The 18,986-nt window shown below is 56.5% G+C and overlaps 1 protein-coding gene across 3 annotated transcripts in view; it reads right to left on the bottom strand.

The window, feature by feature from the left end:
- ARHGAP26 (Rho GTPase activating protein 26) overlaps positions 1–7,926 on the bottom strand; it is a 103,630-nt gene extending 95,704 nt beyond the window's left edge. Inside the window, exon 1 of one of the 3 annotated variants that reach the window (XM_031598500.2) lies at positions 7,645–7,926. In XM_031598500.2, the coding sequence (XP_031454360.1) occupies positions 7,645–7,798 (154 nt within the window). In that variant the 5' untranslated portion in view covers positions 7,799–7,926. The remainder of the gene's footprint in view (positions 1–7,644) is intronic. The other 2 variants (XM_090150695.1, XM_031598499.2) reach the window with 2 other exon arrangements.
- Between the last annotated feature and the right edge of the window lie 11,060 nt (positions 7,927–18,986).

Below are 18,986 nucleotides of genomic sequence, written 5' to 3'. Positions count from 1 at the left end.
TGTCATTCCTGTTTGCTATTTGCAAGCCTGAAGCTATGACAGACATTCCAGGCTCGTGCCGGGCAGTGAGGATTCCAAGAGTTGCATCCCTCTGCCTGCAGGACACCGTGCTCCCAAGCCCTCCCCATCATTCCCCCACCATAACATATCCCCAAGCTGTGCCAGGAGCACCGCAGCAGCCCAGCCGCTGTTCATTCCTCCCCTGAGCCCTCTCTGTTTCTCTCTTTGTAAAACCTGGAAGAATAACTCACAAAAACAGTGCAGGTTACTTGACCCTCATTGATGTAATAATTCATTGGCTGGAGCCTGGAATCACATTTCATTAAAATAAAATGCTCTGCCTGAGACAGTTAATCAATTTACAGGACACTAATCCAAAAGAAATTTGCTCCTGACCATGTTAATAACCATTAGGAGCACAGACGGGCAGCGGGGCAGCCTGAGCGCAGCGCTGGCAGCATCTCGGCCCTCAGGGACCATCCCTTGTCACAGCCCCCGACCAGACACCATGTGTGGGAGCAGATTACCACAGGCACTAGCCAGGCATTTGGATTACTTTGTTATTAAATCTAATTTGTTAATAGCTGGCCTGGCAGGGAGCCTGCTTGACTTCTCAGGAGGCAGGTGCCAAAGCATCGGGGTGCCTTTGGGCAAGGGGTTGGAGCAACAGAGCTGTCCCAAATCCCAGCTCAGGCAGCCACCAGCAGGGACAGAGGAGCCCTCGCTGCTGGGGCAAGGGCTGCGTCCCAGCACAGTGTGGGATCAGCAGCCCCACAGCAGCCTCCCCTTCCTCCAGGGAGCTCACGGAAATCCTTTCGCCTCCGGTGCTTCTTCACCAAAGAGCAGGAAAAAATCCCACCATGCGCTCACGGAAACGTCCCTGACGAATGAGTCAATTGTTCCTGCTTCAACAGAAGAAAAAAAACCTAAAAAATACACAAAGTACCAGCAGAGCCCACAGAGGCACAGGCAAGATGGGCAGCCCAGGACAGAGCTCCAGGACACGGCATAAGCCCAGGTCCCACAGCACCCTGATGCCATCACAGCACAGAGGTGACCAGGAACCCAGTGACACACAGCCACCAGGGCAGGGCCCCCAGCCCCCCAAATTCTGCAAGAAACAGAAAGAGCCACGCTCTGCCCAGCCCTGCTGCACACGTGGGCCAGTGGAAGAGCAGGGCGATCCCACGGAACGGCTCTGTTTTGCAATGTGTTATTTTTTGTAAAACATCGCTAAGCAACCAGTATCCGATGAGGGCACCGTTCTGCACAGACAGCGGCTCAACTACAGAGAAGCAGCAAAGAGAAACCATTATTATTTCAAGTACTACTGAACAGGCACACCCAGGTCACTCGGTAGTTACACACTTTGCACAGACTCCCTTACAACTTCCCCATGAGCTCCCACAGCCGACAGCAAGGAACTGTGCTATGCACAGCACTGCAGCCCCACACCATCAGCTGTGTTACTGTGCCACTGATGACAGCAGAGCCCGCAGTGACCACGGAGAGCCACGCGTGAAGCACCGGAGCTCCCACCCCTGGAAAAGTTTGTATTTTCCAGCAGTTTTATGAGCTATTTATTGCCTGCCTGTAGATAAACAGTGTGTATCTTTTCAAAAGAGATTCCTCACTGCTGCAGCCCAGAACAAAGGCAGCATTTTTGTCTTTAGGACAAACAGGGAGCCATCAATCCAGGCTGGCAGGGCAGCTCATCGCGTCCCCACCGCTGGCAGGTCCCAGCAGACAGGGACAGCGCGGCCACCAAACAACGGCTGGGGCCACCACCGCCTCCCCGGGAGCTCCAGCTGCAAGAAAACGCGGCCTCTCCAACAACCAGGAAAAAGAAACAGCAAGGAGATTAAAATTAGCAAAGAGACCACAGCAAAGGGTGTGCATGTGAGCTGACGGAGCGCTGCCACCTGCCAGCCTGCGACAAACGCCGTGTGCCCAAATGCCACGAGCACAGAGGAAGCGGCATCTGCGGCCCCTTCCTGAGCGCCGCCGGCCGCAGCACGTGTGCTGCAGGAACCATATGGTTCGGGGGCTTGTGTGCTTCGCATAAACCCCGGCGAGGAATGAGCTTGGCATTAACACAGACAAGCATCCCCTTCCCGCACTGCGCTGCAGTCAGTGCTCCGCGAGCATCCCAGCGCTGCATTCCCTGCCCTGCAGAGCCCATACGTGCAGCACTGTGACCTGCAGCCCTATGAGCACGGGCATCACCCAGCCTGCAGGGAAACGCAGTGCTCTGCTCCTCCACACACCCTGGGATCATTTGGGCTGCACAGATCCAAGGAGCACGTGCCCGCTGCAGGCACCACACAGAGCCATGGAGCTTCGGCACAGAGCAATTAACGCAAACAGGTGGAAATGCCTTCACAGCATGGAGGGAATGTGCCAGGAAAACGGGGAAAAACAGGCACACTGGCTGCACTGACAGCTCCTCACATGCTTGGAGGAAAGGGGAGATGATGATTCACGCGGAGCAGCAGTGAGGCGAACAAGCTGTGCGGAGCTCAGAACAAACTCCCCCCGCTTTCTCTCCACTCCCCACCCACAATGGGTCACGCTAAATCTATTCATCATGCTGCACATGAAACCAGCTCATTTGGTTGTGCTTCAAACCAACACATCAAGGAAAAAAAAGAAACATAAGTAGCGATGAATACCTGGCACAGCACAGCCTCCTGCGGGGCAAGCTGCTGGCAATGCCAAAGGGAAGCAGGAGGGCTGCCCAAAGGGAACCAGAAGCACAGCTCAGCACCTGGCACATCACCTCTGCTCTGCCTTGAAGAGGGGGCTGCTCTGAGTGTCCCTGTTGGCTCAGGATGGGCGGCAATGGGGTATGGTGTGAACCGAGCATGGGGCTGGCAGGGCAGCAGCTCTGCACTGAGCCCAGCCTGGGGCTGGGAAGGGGCACACCAGGATTTTAGGCTGCCCATGCAGGAGCAGAGGGACACACGGTAACCTCTCCACCTTCACAGGGAGGACCCCAAAAAGCACAGCTCTGCTCACCCATGTGCTGCAGCCTGGCAGGATGCCCCCAGCCAGGAGACAAGACCTGACAGCACCAGGTGACGGACTGCTCCAGGCAGGCAGCAGGCACTGGCACTGTGCCGGCCTTATCTCACCACACCAAGCGATGTGGCACAGGGAGGAGCCGTAGGGCAGGAGAGCACAGGGCTGCGTGCCAGAGCCCCGGCACCGCCATGGAAACAGCATTTCCTTGCACGCAATTCAGCGTCAGTACGGGCTGACACCCCCAGCCCAGCCCCCCGCCCCCAGCACACAGGTAGTGCAGTGCTCTGCGCTGCGGGAGCAGAGATCAGCAGTGCACCCACAGCCCTGCAGAACTGCCTCTGGGCACGGGTGCACACCATGCCAGGAGCAAGAGCAGGACCTGGTGCTGCAGGAAGGACACGACGTCGCACCCCATACCCTCCTCTTGGACCCAGCCCCGATTGCAGCTTGCATTCTCCCCCCCAAAATACAACAAGCACTTTCCTGAGCAAGGACAGCAGCTCAACCCCTCACATCACCGCACCGCTGCATCACAACGCACGCCTCCAGGTTCAGAGCTCTGTCAGGGAGCTGCATCCCGGGGCAATTTAAGAAATACGTTCACAAATTCAAACTCTGCTGCCTGTCCAGACCCTGATGCTCAGCAGCCTCTTCCTCTGGTGCAAAGTCCCAGTGCAGCAGCACCTCTGGTACAACACAGAGTGCCACCACACGGCAGGATGGGGCACAGGGAGGACCTGGGTGCCTGCAGGGCAGACCAACGAGCCCTGTGCCAGGAGGGGCCAATGGTGCCCAAGCAGAGCACACTGCCCCTGGACCGCAACATGTGAATGAGCGAATGCAGCACCTGGCAGCAGGAAGGCTGCGTCCAAGCGCTCCTTCTCAGCGTCTGTCAGCAGTCGCAGACTTTCTGCTGCCCAAATGCTTTTTAGAATGAGGCTGTGGCACACAGGTTTGTGCGCAGCCCTGCAGAGCTGACAGCAGCTGCACAGCAACTCCTCCAAAACTCACAGCAGAGACCTCAGCAGTAGCAAGCACCTCCAGAGCAGGGCACGTTCCTGCTGCTCACCTCCAGCAGGGAGGCAGAGGAGGAGCCTTCAAGTCGTGCTGAAAGTGAAGCAAAGTATTATTAGTTGTACTACATCTCATTTGAATAAAATTCAAGACAAGCTGCTAAGTATGTGGCTACACGAGCCACACAGGTCATGCAAAAGAGGCAAAGGCGCTCCGGCCCCGAGCTGCCAACCACAGGCTGCTGCCACACCAAGTGCTCCTCACAGCCCTCAGAGAGGACAGGGAGGTGGAAAATCCACCCTGACATGGCTGAGCCCTGAGGCTGGGGCCGGCTGCAAAGCTGCACCTTCGCTGCAGGAATGAAGCAGAAAAATCAGAAGCAACTCATCTGGAAAAAGGAACGAGCAAAGTCCCACGTTTCCCAGCTCAGATCAGTGCAGGATACCTCAGGGACACAAGTTGGATGCTCTGACACTGGCATTCCATGCAGTGAGATGGGACAGGGCTCACCACAGGGCTGCTGAAGGCTGGGGAGCTGGAACAGATGCACTCTCAATGTGCGGATGTCTTATTAATACAGAGAACATAACCCTGGGTGCCTGCTGGGGATGCCCTGCTGCTCGGAGCAGCATCACTTAGGGCAAACACGCGAATCATCCCACAGGCTACAGGCAGCACAAACCCCAGCAGAGCAGGAATCCATGGCACTGCCAGAGAAAGATCCAGAGAAGGCAGTCAGACTTCAAAAGCACGAGATACCACCACCTGCTGCAATTACTAAAATAGGAATTGAGCAAATAATGGAGATGCAACATCAGAAGGGCACGGAGGATAAAAGCAGCCATGCAGCATAGAGCTCTCATGCTAAGCCCCAGTCCCACCAAGAACATTGGGCAGCACAGAGCCAGGTCACCCCCCAGCTGAGGGGCCAAGCACAGCCCATGGTAACCTACATGCCCAGATCTGGGCTGCCAGTGCCACATCCCAGCAGCGCTGCCAGGGCACAGCTGGAGCTGACTCAACCCAACCCCAGCACCAACCCCACAGCGTTCATTTTCAGTATCCAGAAAGCACAGTGCTCCTTTTCCTTCAAAACTGAGTCCACAAGAGGTGAAGCTGTCTCCTGGTAATGAATGTGTCTCCAATCATTACTGCTTTCACCTGCAAAAATAAGAGCCCATGCTGGAAAGGTCAAGGTTGAAGCCCTGCCTCTCCTCCCCCCAGCCTGTACGTAGGGCTTGGGTTGGTACAGCTTCCTCCACAGAGGAGTAAGGCAAAAGGGATGAAACCCATCAGAGCAGGGCTTTGGGTTTCTTCACCCCGTGTTCAGCACAAGGCCTTTTGCTCACGCAACACCCAGGGTGCAAAGCCTTCACCCAGGTGTACACCTCCAGCAGCATGATTTGGAACTGGGCTCACGGAGTCTGACACATTTCCTTATTCCCGGAATAAGCCCTGTTTATATCAAATGAAATTAATTGGGTTGAACAATGACAGAAAGTTTCACTTTTGATTCCAAGCGAGCTGCAGCCACAGGCACAGCCCTGGGCAGAGCACAGCAGCCACACAGCACAGTGCAGAACACACACTGAGCACCCGATGGAGGCTGCTGCGAGACGAACCACAGCCACACACCTCTGCACACACTGCACACAACAGACGGGCAAAGCTCTCCCTGAAGATGAGAGGGGAAATCACAACTACCTTGTTTTGACTGCTAAGCTGTGTGGCAGCTGAGGAAAAGTCCCTGTGCACAGCGGTCCCCTGGCGCACACACGCAGGGAAGAGCACAGGGCACTTTGCACCAAGCTTCCATTTGCTAAATGCTGCTGGGCAGAAGCAGGGAGCAGCACAAGAAAGGGCACCACGGAGCCACACGCTGCCCTGGCTGGAACCTGGGTGCACAGAGCCCTGCAGCAGTGCCAGCCCTGCTCTCCCTGTCAGCTCTGTCCTCGCCGAGTGATGGCTGTGACATCTCCATCCCACCACCAAGCATTCGGATCTGCACAGCCACCAGAAATCCCAAGGCACACAGGGACAAGCAGGCGGCACAGCAGAACCAGTCGGGTGCCTTCAAATTACCTCCTGGGAGAGAGAAGAGCAGACAGAATGAGGCAGCAAGGCACAGGGCTGCCACCCTCATCCACGGCCCCAGAGTGCAGGGAGGTGACAGCCCTCGTCACCATGGCACACGGCCCCTGCAGGGGACACAGGAAGGGGCACAAAGTGTCAGCAGCGTGGGCACCGCAGCTCCCGTGATGGAGAACAAGTTCAGTGCACGATGCTCTGAGTGCATAATTCATGTCTCACTTCAGGTCTCTGCGTTCGCAAAACTTTCTGAATAATTGATGGCTGGTGCACGAGGGAGGACGAGGGACGCGCTGCTGAAAACCAGGTCACCTCCATGCTGGGGCACACAGAAGGGAGACAATGGGAGCAGGGCAGACCCGCACTGAGCAGAGCGGTATTTATCTGCACTCACAGTCACACACACCCAGAGCTGCTCAGACATCATAGGGCACTTTGCAAGAGCAGTTCTACAAGCGAACCTTATTTCAGCCTTCTGGATTGTTGTTTGTTGTAGAGAAGCTACAAAACCTACACCTCAGCACCACCTCTACCCTCACGCAGGGCACACGCACAGCAACCAGAGAGCAGCTCCACAAAACCCACGGGAAAGGTCTGGCACCACCACACAGCAGCGGGGCCGATGCTGAACCAACAGCTGGAGCACGGCTGCACCCCGCAGCGCCGCGTCCCTCGCACCCAGCACCCATCTCGAAACAAAGAGGATGTGAAATGTTTGGTAGAAAACGCAAGAGGAAGGCAAAAGCGAGCGTACGTCGCCAAGACTTGAAGCAATTTCGGTTCCGTGCCGCCGCCCTGAGCTGGGGGCCCCGGGTGCACAGCCTGCGTCCCACACACGGCACGGACGGATGGACGGACGCAGTGATGGAGGTGGGAGCAGCACTTGGCAGCCAGGTGGGCAGTGCCGCTGCAGCAGCGTGCCACGCACCCTACCCAGCACACCCCGTGCACAGTGGGATGCCCTCCCACCTCAGACAGCCACGGAACAACACCTGGCCCACCTGCCCTGCACTGCAGCTTGTGGTAGATCCCAGATCCACACCTGCAGCACATCAGACAGCCAGATTGGGACCCACGCATTTATTCCTTAAACGCATTTCCAGCCAAGAATACCATCATTTGTTCAGGAACGACACGAACGCTGCAGGCACAGCCACCACCGCGCCACGGCCCCGCAAAACCACGCGTGTCCCAGCGGGGGCCGGGTCCCGTCCCACCCGAACCGCCGCCGGGAGATGCCCCGCTGACCCCACGTGGGATCCCCCGGGCTGCCCGCGGAGCCCCCTGCATCCCAGCGTGGGCGCATCGCGGGGATCGCAGCGTCACTGGGACGAGGCGCGGGAACGCTGCGGGTGGCCGGGGCTGCCCCGTGCCCGCACCGGGAGCGGCGAGAGCGGGGCGGGCGGGGCCGGGCCGGGCCAGGTGGGCTGCGGGAACCGGGGCGGTGCGGGGCCGGGCCGGGGCGGCGCGGGGGAGGCGGGAGAGGCCCGGCCCGACCGCCCCCCGCCCCGCACTTACTCTTGAGGGCGACGATGAGCGACTTCCCGTCCTTGATGAGCTCCTTGATGAACTTGTTGGTCTTCTCCAGCTCGGCCTCGTGCGAGCGGAGCCGCTCCCGGAACTGCGGGCTGTCCAGGCAGCACTCGCTGAATTCCAGCGCCGGTAGCCCCATGCTGCCCGCCGCCGCACCGCGAAGAATTAACAAAAAAATTTAAAATGTATTTTGTCTTTTTTTTTTGGATGAGAAGCGCTCTCCCGCCTCTCAGGGAGCTGCCGCCGCCGCGGGGCGCGCCCCAGAGCGGGCCGGGCCGGGCCGGGCCGAGCCGTGCGGGAGCGCCGGGGGCGCCGCTGCCGCCGCTCTGGGGCCGCCGCCCGGGCAGGGCTCGCGCCGGGCGCGGCGCCGCCTCCCCCGCTCGCTGCCGGCCCGCGCCGCCGCGCCGCGCCCCCGCTCGGCCACGCCCCCGCCGCGCTCGCAGCCAATGGGCGACCCCGCAGCGCGGCGCCACGCCGCCCGCGTCTCGCCGCGCCCCTCACGGCCGTGGCCCCGCCCCCTCCGCCCGCAGAGCCAATGGGGGGCGGTGTGAGCGCGGTACGGGTGGTCTCGCGGGGCTGCGCGCGCCGCGCGGTCCACGTGTCTCGTTCCGTCCGAGCCCGCGGCCGTGCTGCTGCCCGCGTTAATTGCGCCCGTTAACGAGCCCGCGAGGCAGCACCTGAGGCGCAGCGCTGGTACTGCCCGGCGGGACGCGCCTCCAGGCCCTACTACCCCGTCCTCACAGCGCGTCGTGCAACGGCCGCCCTGCTGGTGAACGCAGGGGGCGCGTGGGCAGCCCCCCACCGCGAGCACCTGGATAATCTCGGGCGCGGCGCGGCTCCCTCTGCTCGCAGGTTTTGCACTGGCAGCCAAAAGTCAGGCAGGAGCAGCCCCTCAGTAGTGATACCGGGACGCACGTGATGCGGCCCCGTGGGTGTGAGAACACGCGTTCTGGTGCCAAACAGCCGAGCGAGCCCTGAGCGAACGCCTGCAGCGCGTCCCCAGCAGCGTGCGCCCAGCTCCGCGCAGTGTGGGCAGACACGCTCTGCGACACCTGACCCTGCGCACCCGGTGCAGCCAGCAGGAGCCACTTTCGGGGCGGAGGGTCACTCGATCGCCGGCTGGTCGCCGCGCCCCGCTCCCGGCGCTCAGCACAGCGGGCAGAACCCCGCTCTGCAGGCGGACCCATCCCGGACGGAGCGCGGCGGCCGGGCGGCATTCCTGTCCAATCAGCCGTGAAACGCACGGCCGAGCCGGCGTCGTGCTTTTTGCAGACGGGAAAGCGGGCGCTTCTGCACAAAGCCGCGGGGCGGGCGGTGCTGGGAAGCGAATCCAGCCGTGTTCGCCGGGCCGTGGCACGGCCGCCCACCGCAGCGCCCGCTCCGCAGGTCGGATGCGCGACCTTCTCAGCCGTCACAGCGCAGCCTGAGTGGGGCTGAGTCACCGCCTCCCTGCACAGTCTGCAGGCGCAGCTTTTTGCATGCGGTCTCCTAATTACAGAAGGGATGTAATACTAATTACATGCTTATCTTGCAGGCAGGATATAAAGTTTAATTAGCTGTCATTTACGCCATATGCACGGAGCCCTGTGAAAGCACTAGATGTTGTTATTTGGATTTTGCTCCTTTTTTTTCTACACTGTTCAAACCACAGCAGCACGTATTTTGGTTTTATCCTTCCACATCCCTACCGTTCCTATGAAGAAAGTGTTCCAGCACTTGCAGCTAATACAGAAGAGCCTGTACCTGGGTTTGTAGGACACCGCCTTAGAGGATCAGAATATCTGGGGCTGGAAACTAAATTTCTTTTGCCACCATTCCAGATCTGTAGAAAACAGTGATGCTCAGACTGTCATTTTGTGGACAGGACAGAGTTGAAGCGTTGCAAAGCTCTGTCACATGAAATATCACACACACCACAGGACTCAAACAAGGCCCCACGCAGGCAGCGATTAATGCATCCAGTCGTGCTGTGCTCCCCTTTTTCCTGCTTACGCTGCATTCATCAGCGTATTCAAGCTCTGCATGCAGGAGCAGAGCAGGGCAGCAGGCAGTGGGAAGCAGCCATGGATGTATCCCAGCCAAGTTTTGCTGGGATTGTGCATCCAAAGTGTAAAAGGACACCAGCAAAGGAAAAACAATAAAACTTCCACATCCTCCTGCCTGCGGGTAAAGGCTCACGTCCCTCCTGATATTTGCTTGCTTCAACTTTTATTGTTTCTAAGCAGCTCGGCCATCTTCCATTGAAACAGGTCAGTCGGTTGGGCACCAAATGGGTCTGGCCATGCTGCCACTGAGACCCAGAGACATCCCTGGCTGCTCCTGGCCATCCGTCACCTGCAGCATCCTCTTGGTGTTGGTGCACCTCAGTCCCACAGAGCTGTGTTCTGCCACACGCTGCCACGGTCCCTGGCTCTCCAGTCCTGCAGCAAATTGGCCCAGGGAGCAACGTCAGCAGAAAGCTAATCCAGCATTAAAAAATAATAATAATTAAAAAAACAGCGTTTTCTACTGAGTTAGGCTTGCTCTGAGATCAAATAACAGGCAGTGCGGATGCAAGGCTGCAGGCCACAGCCATCACCTGCACATAGGCTGCAATACCGTCAGCCCCACTGCTGCACCCAGCCCTCGCAACACCAGCACCAGTTCCAGGGCCACAAACTCAGCCAGATTGGGTGGATGGGCTGGGCACACAGAGATGTTTCTGTAAAGCTGCAGTGAGTATTTGGACCATCAGAGCCCAGGTGCTGCAGGAGAGGGTTCCCAGATTTGCCCTCAAGCTGCAATGTTCAAGGTCTATTACTTGACTTGGTATCACAAGCCATTATTACATGACTGCTTTATCTTTCTTGCTGCTATGGATTTGTTTATTGCACAAGGCACAGATGAAGCACTGTATATGGCGCACACACACACACAAAAAAAGATTCCAGATAATATATTAGCTATCAGAATGGATCTGTGTGAATTCCTTGTTGTAAACCAAAGGGCATGAATGGACCTTCTGTACTCATAGCCTTGAAGGGAGCAAATCCTTGAGCTCACACCTACTGTGAGCACAACTCCAGAGCAGCACCAGGAGTTCCCCTTCCTCAGAGCACCCAGCAGATCTCTGTGGCTGACAACTCAGGCTCTCAGCTTAGCGCAGCTCACTTTCAACTGATTCAAAGAAAATACATTTCTTAAATTTTTGTTCATTGCCACTTGTATTACCAAGTCCTCCTGGCTCCCATGGACATAGATCTGGTCACTGGTTTATTCTGAGCACCAGCACCAGTGGGAAGTGCTGCGAGTCAGCCTGAGCCCTGCTGGTAACAGGGGGCCCCCTGCCCCAGCCCAGCTCCATGGCAGGTGTCACAGCACAGAGCAGAACCTGCTCCCAGCACTGCTGTCCCTGTGCCTGCAGCCATCCCACGTTGACTTGCTTTAGTTCCTTGATCGAGGCAGAAGAAAGCCCTCTGGATATGCACTGAGTGCCTTTTGCACCCCTGACCCCCGCAGTTCTGCTAACCAGGACAGCCCCACACGCAGCAGCAGAAACCTCATGCAGGGGGCACTTCCCATTGCAGAGAACTGGAGCAAACATCAGCAAAGTGTTGATTACCTTCTCCTTCCCTAATTTCAGCGCAAGTTCAGTCCCTTTATCATCCAGACTCTAACAGAAGCATTACTCTGAGGATCAGCGCTCGACCTGTGACACTCAGAGGTCGCTACCCAACAGCAGAGCGCTGTGACTGGGGCCGTGGTGACCCCACTGCAGCCCCTCTGTGCAGCACCATTCACACTGCAGTGTTAGTGGCACTGTGCAGGCACGTAGGGACAAACAAAGCCATGCATTATTATCTGCTGTCTGCAGCAGGATGGGGACTGCTCTCACGTCACAGGACAGGGGCTGTGTGCTCGAGGCGCCTGGGGATGGCTTTGTTCTGAATCGCAGAGATGAGGGGAAGGAGTTACAGGGTCAGGGAGCTGGGTGCCCAGAGGCACTCAGTGGGAGCACTGCACAGAAAGAGACATCCCAGCTTACACACAGAGATCTGTGCTCACAGCAGCTCTCAGGCCAAGGCAGGGCTGCGCTCTCCCTCGCTGCTGCTCCAGGCTGCATCCCACCCATGGGGGGGTGGAGGGGGCTTCATCCCATGGAGTGCCTCCCAAGAAAGGGAACGGTATGGGCTGAACATCTTCGCTGAGTTCTCCAGGGAGCTCTGGGAGCCATCAGGTGCATTTGGGGCTGCAGAAAGGCACCAACCAGGCCGCCCAAGCTAGAGCTACATACACAGAGGCCAAATCAGAAATAAGTTCTCAATTAAATGGAAAAGTGCAATTAGTCATGGCCCCGTAAATTGCTACAGCACAGGAAGCAGGAATGGCAAAGCAACGAGCAAACCAAGGGCTAGGAAATCTTCAAAGATGTTCACAGAAGGAGTATTTAAATAACAGAGTTAATTATAGATATGACAAAGTTCCATTGTCAGGAAAAGCCAAACAGTCTGTCTATTCTTACCCTCATTTCTTCAGGAAAGAAGAAATCTCATCGAAGGACGGGCCAGGCGGCTGCCACTCACTTCCTCTGCGAGCACAAAGCATCAGCCCACAGCCCCGGTCTGCACAGCAAGCAGGAAGGGCCCAGCACACACAGGGTGCTCAGCACAGCCCCAGAGCAGATCTGAGCTCAGCTGCAGTCCCAGAACTCCCTTCATGGGCCCCAGCCCTGTTGCTGCTCCCTGCCGCAGGGTGGGACTCTGATGGGCAGCACCTGGTGCCAGCAGCCCTCCAGCCCTTCCCACATCCCACACCCAGCTTTTCCTCACTGCCCTGTGCTGGCTCTCATCTTCACGGGGCTGCGTGGAGCAGAGAATGGACCTGGCTGTAGCAGAGCTAGGTGCAAACTGGGTGTAGAAAAGCAGGCTCAAACCCCAGCCCAGGAGGAGCTGTGGGCTCACTTTTTCTGCACGTGCAGTGGCAGTGCGGGCACCCACTGAGCAACCAGCATGGGGGTCAGGGGAGTCCTGCAGGTGCCTCCTGGGGTGCAGAACCCCAAATGCTGGAGCGGAGTTCTGTTACCACGAGACAGCTCTGAGGAGGGGAACGTTTTCCCAAAATTTGTAGAACCATTGGAAAAAGAAGTCACAAACAGCTGTGAAATTGATCTGCAGCCACGTTTCCAGGAATTAGGACCAGCAGTTCCCAAACCAAATGCTGGTTTCCTTTCTGCAGCATTGCCAGAGATGTGTGCTGCGCAGGCGCCCGCTGCGACCTGCGGGGTGGATGGGAGCACTGCTCTCCTTGTAAATAGGAATTTCCTCCCGGCTCTGCTCAGCACTGAGCTCAGTGCCGCCTGTTCTGCCTCTGCTCCTGTCAGCAGGACCAAGGCTCTCCTTTCCCTTGGAATATAGGGACTGCCCCTCACACCCTGTTCTGGTGCCCCGGTGCCAGTTTTCCATCCGTCTCCATCTCCATCATCTCCATCTCTACCACTGCTGGCCCGAGTGGAAATCATTTTAATTTTCACAACAGCAAGACTACATCTCCCTTCCTGGATAAAAATATCTTCAAAAGCAACAAACAAATCTCCAAAGTGCAGTGGAAATCCCCACTGAACACAAAGGCTGTGCCCAGAAGCCCAGACAAAGCCATTCACTCCATGGGCTGCTGGGCAATGGGAGCAGCTCCTGGTTCCAACCTCTCCCTGCACAGCCCTCTGTGGGGCCTGGGGTGGTGGGAGAGGCTGAGAGGAGTCCAAACTGAGAGGAAAAGAGAAGCTACAGCAGGAGCAGGCTACCAAAAAACAGAAGGAGAGCCAGGAAATGGGTTTGCATTTTGTTTTCTGAAGCTAATGAGCTTAAGAAGGAGCTGCTCTGCAGGGCAGCATGCCAGCCCTGTGCTCCTCCAGAAGGCAGCAAAGCTTCGCCATAAGGGATGTCATGTCCTGATGGAGGGGGGGCTGCATCTGGGCCTTGTGAGCGCCTTCTGCCAGCAGCCCAGGTCAGCTCCACGTGCACCTGGTGAGCAGTGTGGGCTGGGTGACTGCAGTGAGCAGCAAATTGCATCAGATTGGTCAAGAGAAAGGGGAAAATCAATGAAACCCCCACACCTCCCTGTGTGCTTCTGCATGCTATGGAGCTCTGCATGGAGACATCAGAGCCAACGGTGCCACTGTCCAGATGTGCAGGTGTACAGATGTAAAGAGATGCAGGGGCAGCAGTGCAGATGTGTGGGTGCCCAGATGTGCACTTCTCCAGGACACGCAGCTGCCTGCAACGTGGGAGCAGGAGGACCAACCTCTCCTCACCACCTCCGTTGTTTTCACAGGTGCATTTTGCCCACTCAAGGTCACTACGCAGCGGTGCCCTCCCGGCGCACAGCGCATCTCAGCACATTCAGCCTCCGGGGAACGGGAGCGGTAAGCAGATCTGCCTCCTTGTGCCGGCCCTGCCGCAGGACAGCCGCCCAGCGGGGTGTGTTTCCAGGCAGCGTGCAGAGGACGTGCCCTTGGAACCTGCAGATAAGATAAGGAGATTGCGAACAATTTGGTTTACTACTGAAACCACGCAGAGAGCAGAGAGCCCTGCAGCCGCCCCTGGAGATGGGCACAGCGGCGCTCAGTCCGCAGGGCGGCAGCAGCTCCAACCTACGGTGCTGCTCCCAGCCCTGGCTGAGCGCTCCCTGCTCCGTCCCACAGCAGCAGAAGGGCGCACTGAGCAAGGGGCTGCGGTCGGGAGGGAGGGAGAGCATCGTGTGCAGCTCCTGAAATGGTGCTATTCGTGAGGCAGCTGGATAGCTGACTCCTGGCAGGTCAGGCTGGGGGGCTGTGTTTTCTGCAACACTGGCCCAGCATCACTTCTTTCCCATCGTCTTCATTTTTCTATCATTACTTTTTGTGCTCATTAGGGTTTATTAGCTGCAGTGAGGTTTTCCTGTGACTTTACATAAGAAAAATGGGGGGAAAAAATCATTAAAAAAACAAACCCGAAGACTTTTAAAACGATTTTGAAATTGAATTCATCTTTCAATAATGTGATCTGCAGGAAGGCCAGTGGCAAATTGAATATAGAGTATTTCTTAACTGCACTTCCCCATGCGGGTACGTGGGCCTGGTACACGGGCACACAGCCATCCCACTGCAGAGCAGTGCGGGACATGGAGCCCGGGCTGCTGCAGCCCTCTCTGCAAATACCTGCAGCACCAACATGTCCCCTTCTGGCACTAAATGTTGCTGTTCTCTGGACATGCACTGCTTAAAAAATAATTTGATGCAATAAAATCCAGTGTTTGGGTCTTTTTTTTTTTTTTTTTTTTTTTTTTTTTAACCACTTCTGGAAGCGAGTTCCTCATCCATCTCGTATTTCCTGGTGTGACACTGCACTGCAGCTTCCCTGTGCCACTGGGACCTCTGCACCCAGCAGGGCCCCGCTCCCAAATGGGGCAGGGATGGGGCAGGGCTGCAGGAGGGCACTGAGTGCAGGGCAGGGGCACGCTGCGGTGCTCGGGGTTAATTGCGGGATGCCATCACAGGGAGAGACAGAGATTTCTTTGTGCTGGCTCAGGGTGCTCCAGGAGAACGGCCCATAGCCAGCACTGCTTTGTGCCACCGCCCGGGCTGATGCTGTGCGCCAACAGCTGAGCTGACAAGGACAAAATATGGGATTCCTGGCGATGCGGGGCAGCGAGGTGTCTGTGGGGCACGCACTGAGCCCCACGTTTTTTCCTCCTGAGGTTCAGATCAGAAAACCCCACACTGCGATGAGTAAGGGCAACTCCTGGACTCTCCCCTGTGGGACCACCAGCACAGCCCCACTGACGCTGCTGCCTGAGGCCAAAGGAGGAAGGAAAAATGTTTCTGTGAGTAATTGGGACTTTTCCCTGTCCCTTCAGCCTCCGTTGCCGTGACTGACACCATTCAGGAGAACAAAAAGTGCTTTCCCAAAAGGGAAGAAAGTCGCGTTGTCTTGGCTTCCAGCTATAAAAACCATGGAAACCACATAACAATCAGAGGAAAGAGGAAAGATGATAATGAGCAGATACCAGCTACAGCCTTACCTTGGGTGCTTTGTGTAAACAATGGCAGCCGTGGAAAACTACAGAAGCAGGGAACCACACACTGCACCACATCCCTGCCCATGGGAACTCACAGCTGGGTGGGTGAGCTGAGCCGGGGGGGGGGGGGGGGGGGTCTGAGCTCCCAGTGCCAACCAGCAGTAAGACTGGGGGACTGGGAACACCGTGGGGTGTGTGGGAAAGCAAATGGCAGCAATGATGGCCCCTCTGCCTGCTGCTGGGCAGTGAACTGGGGCTGGAAGGAGGACACAACGCCCAGCAGTGGGGGACTGGGCAGAATGGGCTCTGTCAAACTAATCTGATCCATAATTAAGTCAGTACTTGAAAATAGCTGTACTTCTAAGGTAATAGGGCTTCTGTTGTGTGTCTGACTTGTAACAAATGCAACATGGCACATATTAAATGAATCAGAAAATGCCTAATGCCCCAGAAATGCAATTACAGCAGCAGATTCCTCCTATGGTTGCTGTATCTAAGAGAGTCCTCTGGGATTCAGCTCTTGACTCTGTCCTAGTACTGAGAGCAAGGAAACAGCATTCATTTTAGTATATCAGGTCATCCCTTAGGAAACAAAGGCCGGAGTCATTCTTCAGGAGAGAGCGCTCCGTCCTGGGAAACGGCGACCACGAAGGGCTGAAGTGATCCTGGAAATAAGTCAGCACCAAAAGCTGTGTGCAGGAGCACGGAGGAGCCAAACAAAACTGCTCTGCTGCGTGTCTGCTCCGGAGAACGGCTGGGTTTGACAGAAATCAGGGAGAATGAGAGTCTTAATGAGAAACAGTCTTCCTGTTTGTCTTCAATGCCTTCCTAATTATCTCAGCTGCAACCTGAAGGTGAAAAGACCCGACTGCAGCTGCAGGTCGGAGCGAGGGTGTGCGGGGACCGGAATGTGCCCAGCGCCAGCCACAGTGCCAGCCACAGTGCCAGCTGCAGTGCCAGCTGTAGTGCCAGCTGCAGTGCCGGCCAGCGGCGATGCTCCCAGACGGTTCAGCAGTGGCTGCCGCCGGATCCCTCACCTGCAGCCCCGCCCGCAGCCCCACCAGCCGAGCTCCCCCTCCTCGCTGCGTGCCGCTGCAGCCCCGCACCGCCCGCGGCCCTCGGCGCCCTCTGGCGGCTCCGCTGCTTCCAATTCATCCCCCCCTCCCCGGCTCCGCAGCGACCCAGGGCTCCGCTCCGGGCTCTGAAATGGGACCCCCAGGCCTCTGGGGGACAGACTGCCGGACAGCCAGGAGGACAGATGGGTGGATAAACAGAAAGACAGGCGGATGGGCAGATGAATGGGTGGGTGGACAGACAGATGAACAGACAGGTGGACAGATGGGTGGATGGACGGGTGGGTAGAGAGGCAGACAGGTGGATGGACAGACAAATGGACAGGCAGATGGACAGATATAGATGGTGGACAGACAGATGAACACGCTCCCAGCTGCATCCCAAAGGATCCCATGGCCGTGGGCTCGGTGCTCTCCTGCCTGCAGCTGCAGCACAAGGCCACACCACCAGGTGCTCAAAGGGTGGCTTCCTATGCAGCTCATCCTGCAACATGGCAAACAGCTCTGCATCCCTCTGCCCCTTATTTCTTGCCTCCAGTAGTTCCCTCCTTAGCCAACTTCTCCATCTTTCCCTTTCCTAAGATCTCTATTACCTTTATGAAATGATTGTTATGCTCTCAAGCCCGCATCTTGCAATTGTTCCAAAGAAGACAGCTGCATTCATAGCTTTGGGTTATACATTATGATTACAAACAGCCTAATTTTCAGGCAACACAAAAGAGAAGCTTGTACACTGGTGCTGTTCATGCAGTACAATTTCATGGCTCCCCCAAAAGAGAACAGCACAGTGCCAGAGAGGAATTCCTTACTTTGTACCAAAATGATTAATGGGAAACAGGAAAAAAAGAAAAGAATTTCATGTGCTAGCTAAAGATTGCAAAACAGCCTGAAAAAAAAAAAAAAAAAAAAGAAAAGAAAAGAAAAAAGAAAAAAAGAAAAAAAAAAAGTTTTTCAGACTTTAATTCTTCACTTATCTCACATGCACCTGAGATGACCCCTTTCACTGCAAACCGAGGCACACCTCCAGCTGAAGCTTCCCATCATTGGTCCCATCCTCCCCCCACCCCTGCTGTCATGCACTGCCTGCCTGGTGCTGGGCAGCTTGGTGCTGGCAGCTGAACCTGCTTTGTCACAGAGTGCTGGGAGAGCTTCTATGCAGAAGGAAATTCAGGTTCCACTGGGGTAAAGGTGTGGCTGTGTGCACACTCCCTCCCAGCTGCAAGAAGCCCGTTCCCTCTTGTCCCTGCCCTAGGATGACTTTGCACTGAGCGAAGTCCCCACTGGAGATCATCCCAGTGGTTGCACTTGGAACTTCAGCATAGGAACTTTCTGTGAGTTTTTTTTATGCAAAGACACAGTTTAGGTGACCCAATATGTCACACCAGCATCAATCCTCCCAGCACTCACTGCAATGATGGCAGGGAAAGGACATGGCTCCTCACTGCCACCACTGGGCTTCCATCCGGAGGGCTGAAAGATACAGCTGGGACAAGTATAGCCTTATCCCTGCCAGTGCCATGGTCCTAGGATGTCCCCGAGGACACATCCCCAGAGGAGGCCCCATGGCACACATGGGCCATGAGTGGATCTGGCTTCACTCAAGACGTAGGGAACCCACAGCTCCCGCCTGCCCCTGCCCCTGGCCATGGCCCCTTCCTTCTCCAGGCATGTGGGATGTCTGCAGCCCACGTAGGGGAATGCAGCACACAGGGTTGGGCCTGGCATCAGTTTATGTTAAGGCTGTTGCAAGCTGCCAGCTTTTTTTTTTTAACTTATCTCCTGTCAGCTTCCTGGCAGGCTGCACTGTGGGGAAAATGGGCAGAAAAAGGTCTAATAGTGCTGGGGAGCCTGCAGTTCTGGTGCTGCAATGAGTCCCAGCCTGAGCCCATGGGGATGGGTGGGGGGGGGGGCTGTGGGATGGGGCCAATGGGCACCACACATCCACTGCAGCCCATTTGCTATCACCCCCTGAGAGGTCTGGGGACAAAAAAGGCTTTGCAGCAAGAAATGTAGAGGGAAGCAAGCATGGGAGCTGTACCAGCACCAGCAGCAGGGCTGTGCCCACCGCCCAGGCAGCAGGCAGAGGCCCTGGAGCGCGCTGGGCACAGGGTGGGAGGCTGGATTCAATCCTTGTCTTTCACCTGGGCTGGAGGCCAGCCCCAAAATAGCAATCCAAAAACAAGATCACATGAGAGGGAAAAAATAGCAAGGCAAAGGATT

This window comes from Phasianus colchicus, chromosome 15 (genome assembly GCF_987193195.1).
Source record: "Phasianus colchicus chromosome 15, bPhaCol1.hap1.1, whole genome shotgun sequence".
Lineage (NCBI taxonomy): Eukaryota > Metazoa > Chordata > Aves > Galliformes > Phasianidae > Phasianus > Phasianus colchicus.
Note: the sequence above shows the minus strand (reverse complement) of the source record. Positions and strands in the feature narration are given on the sequence as shown.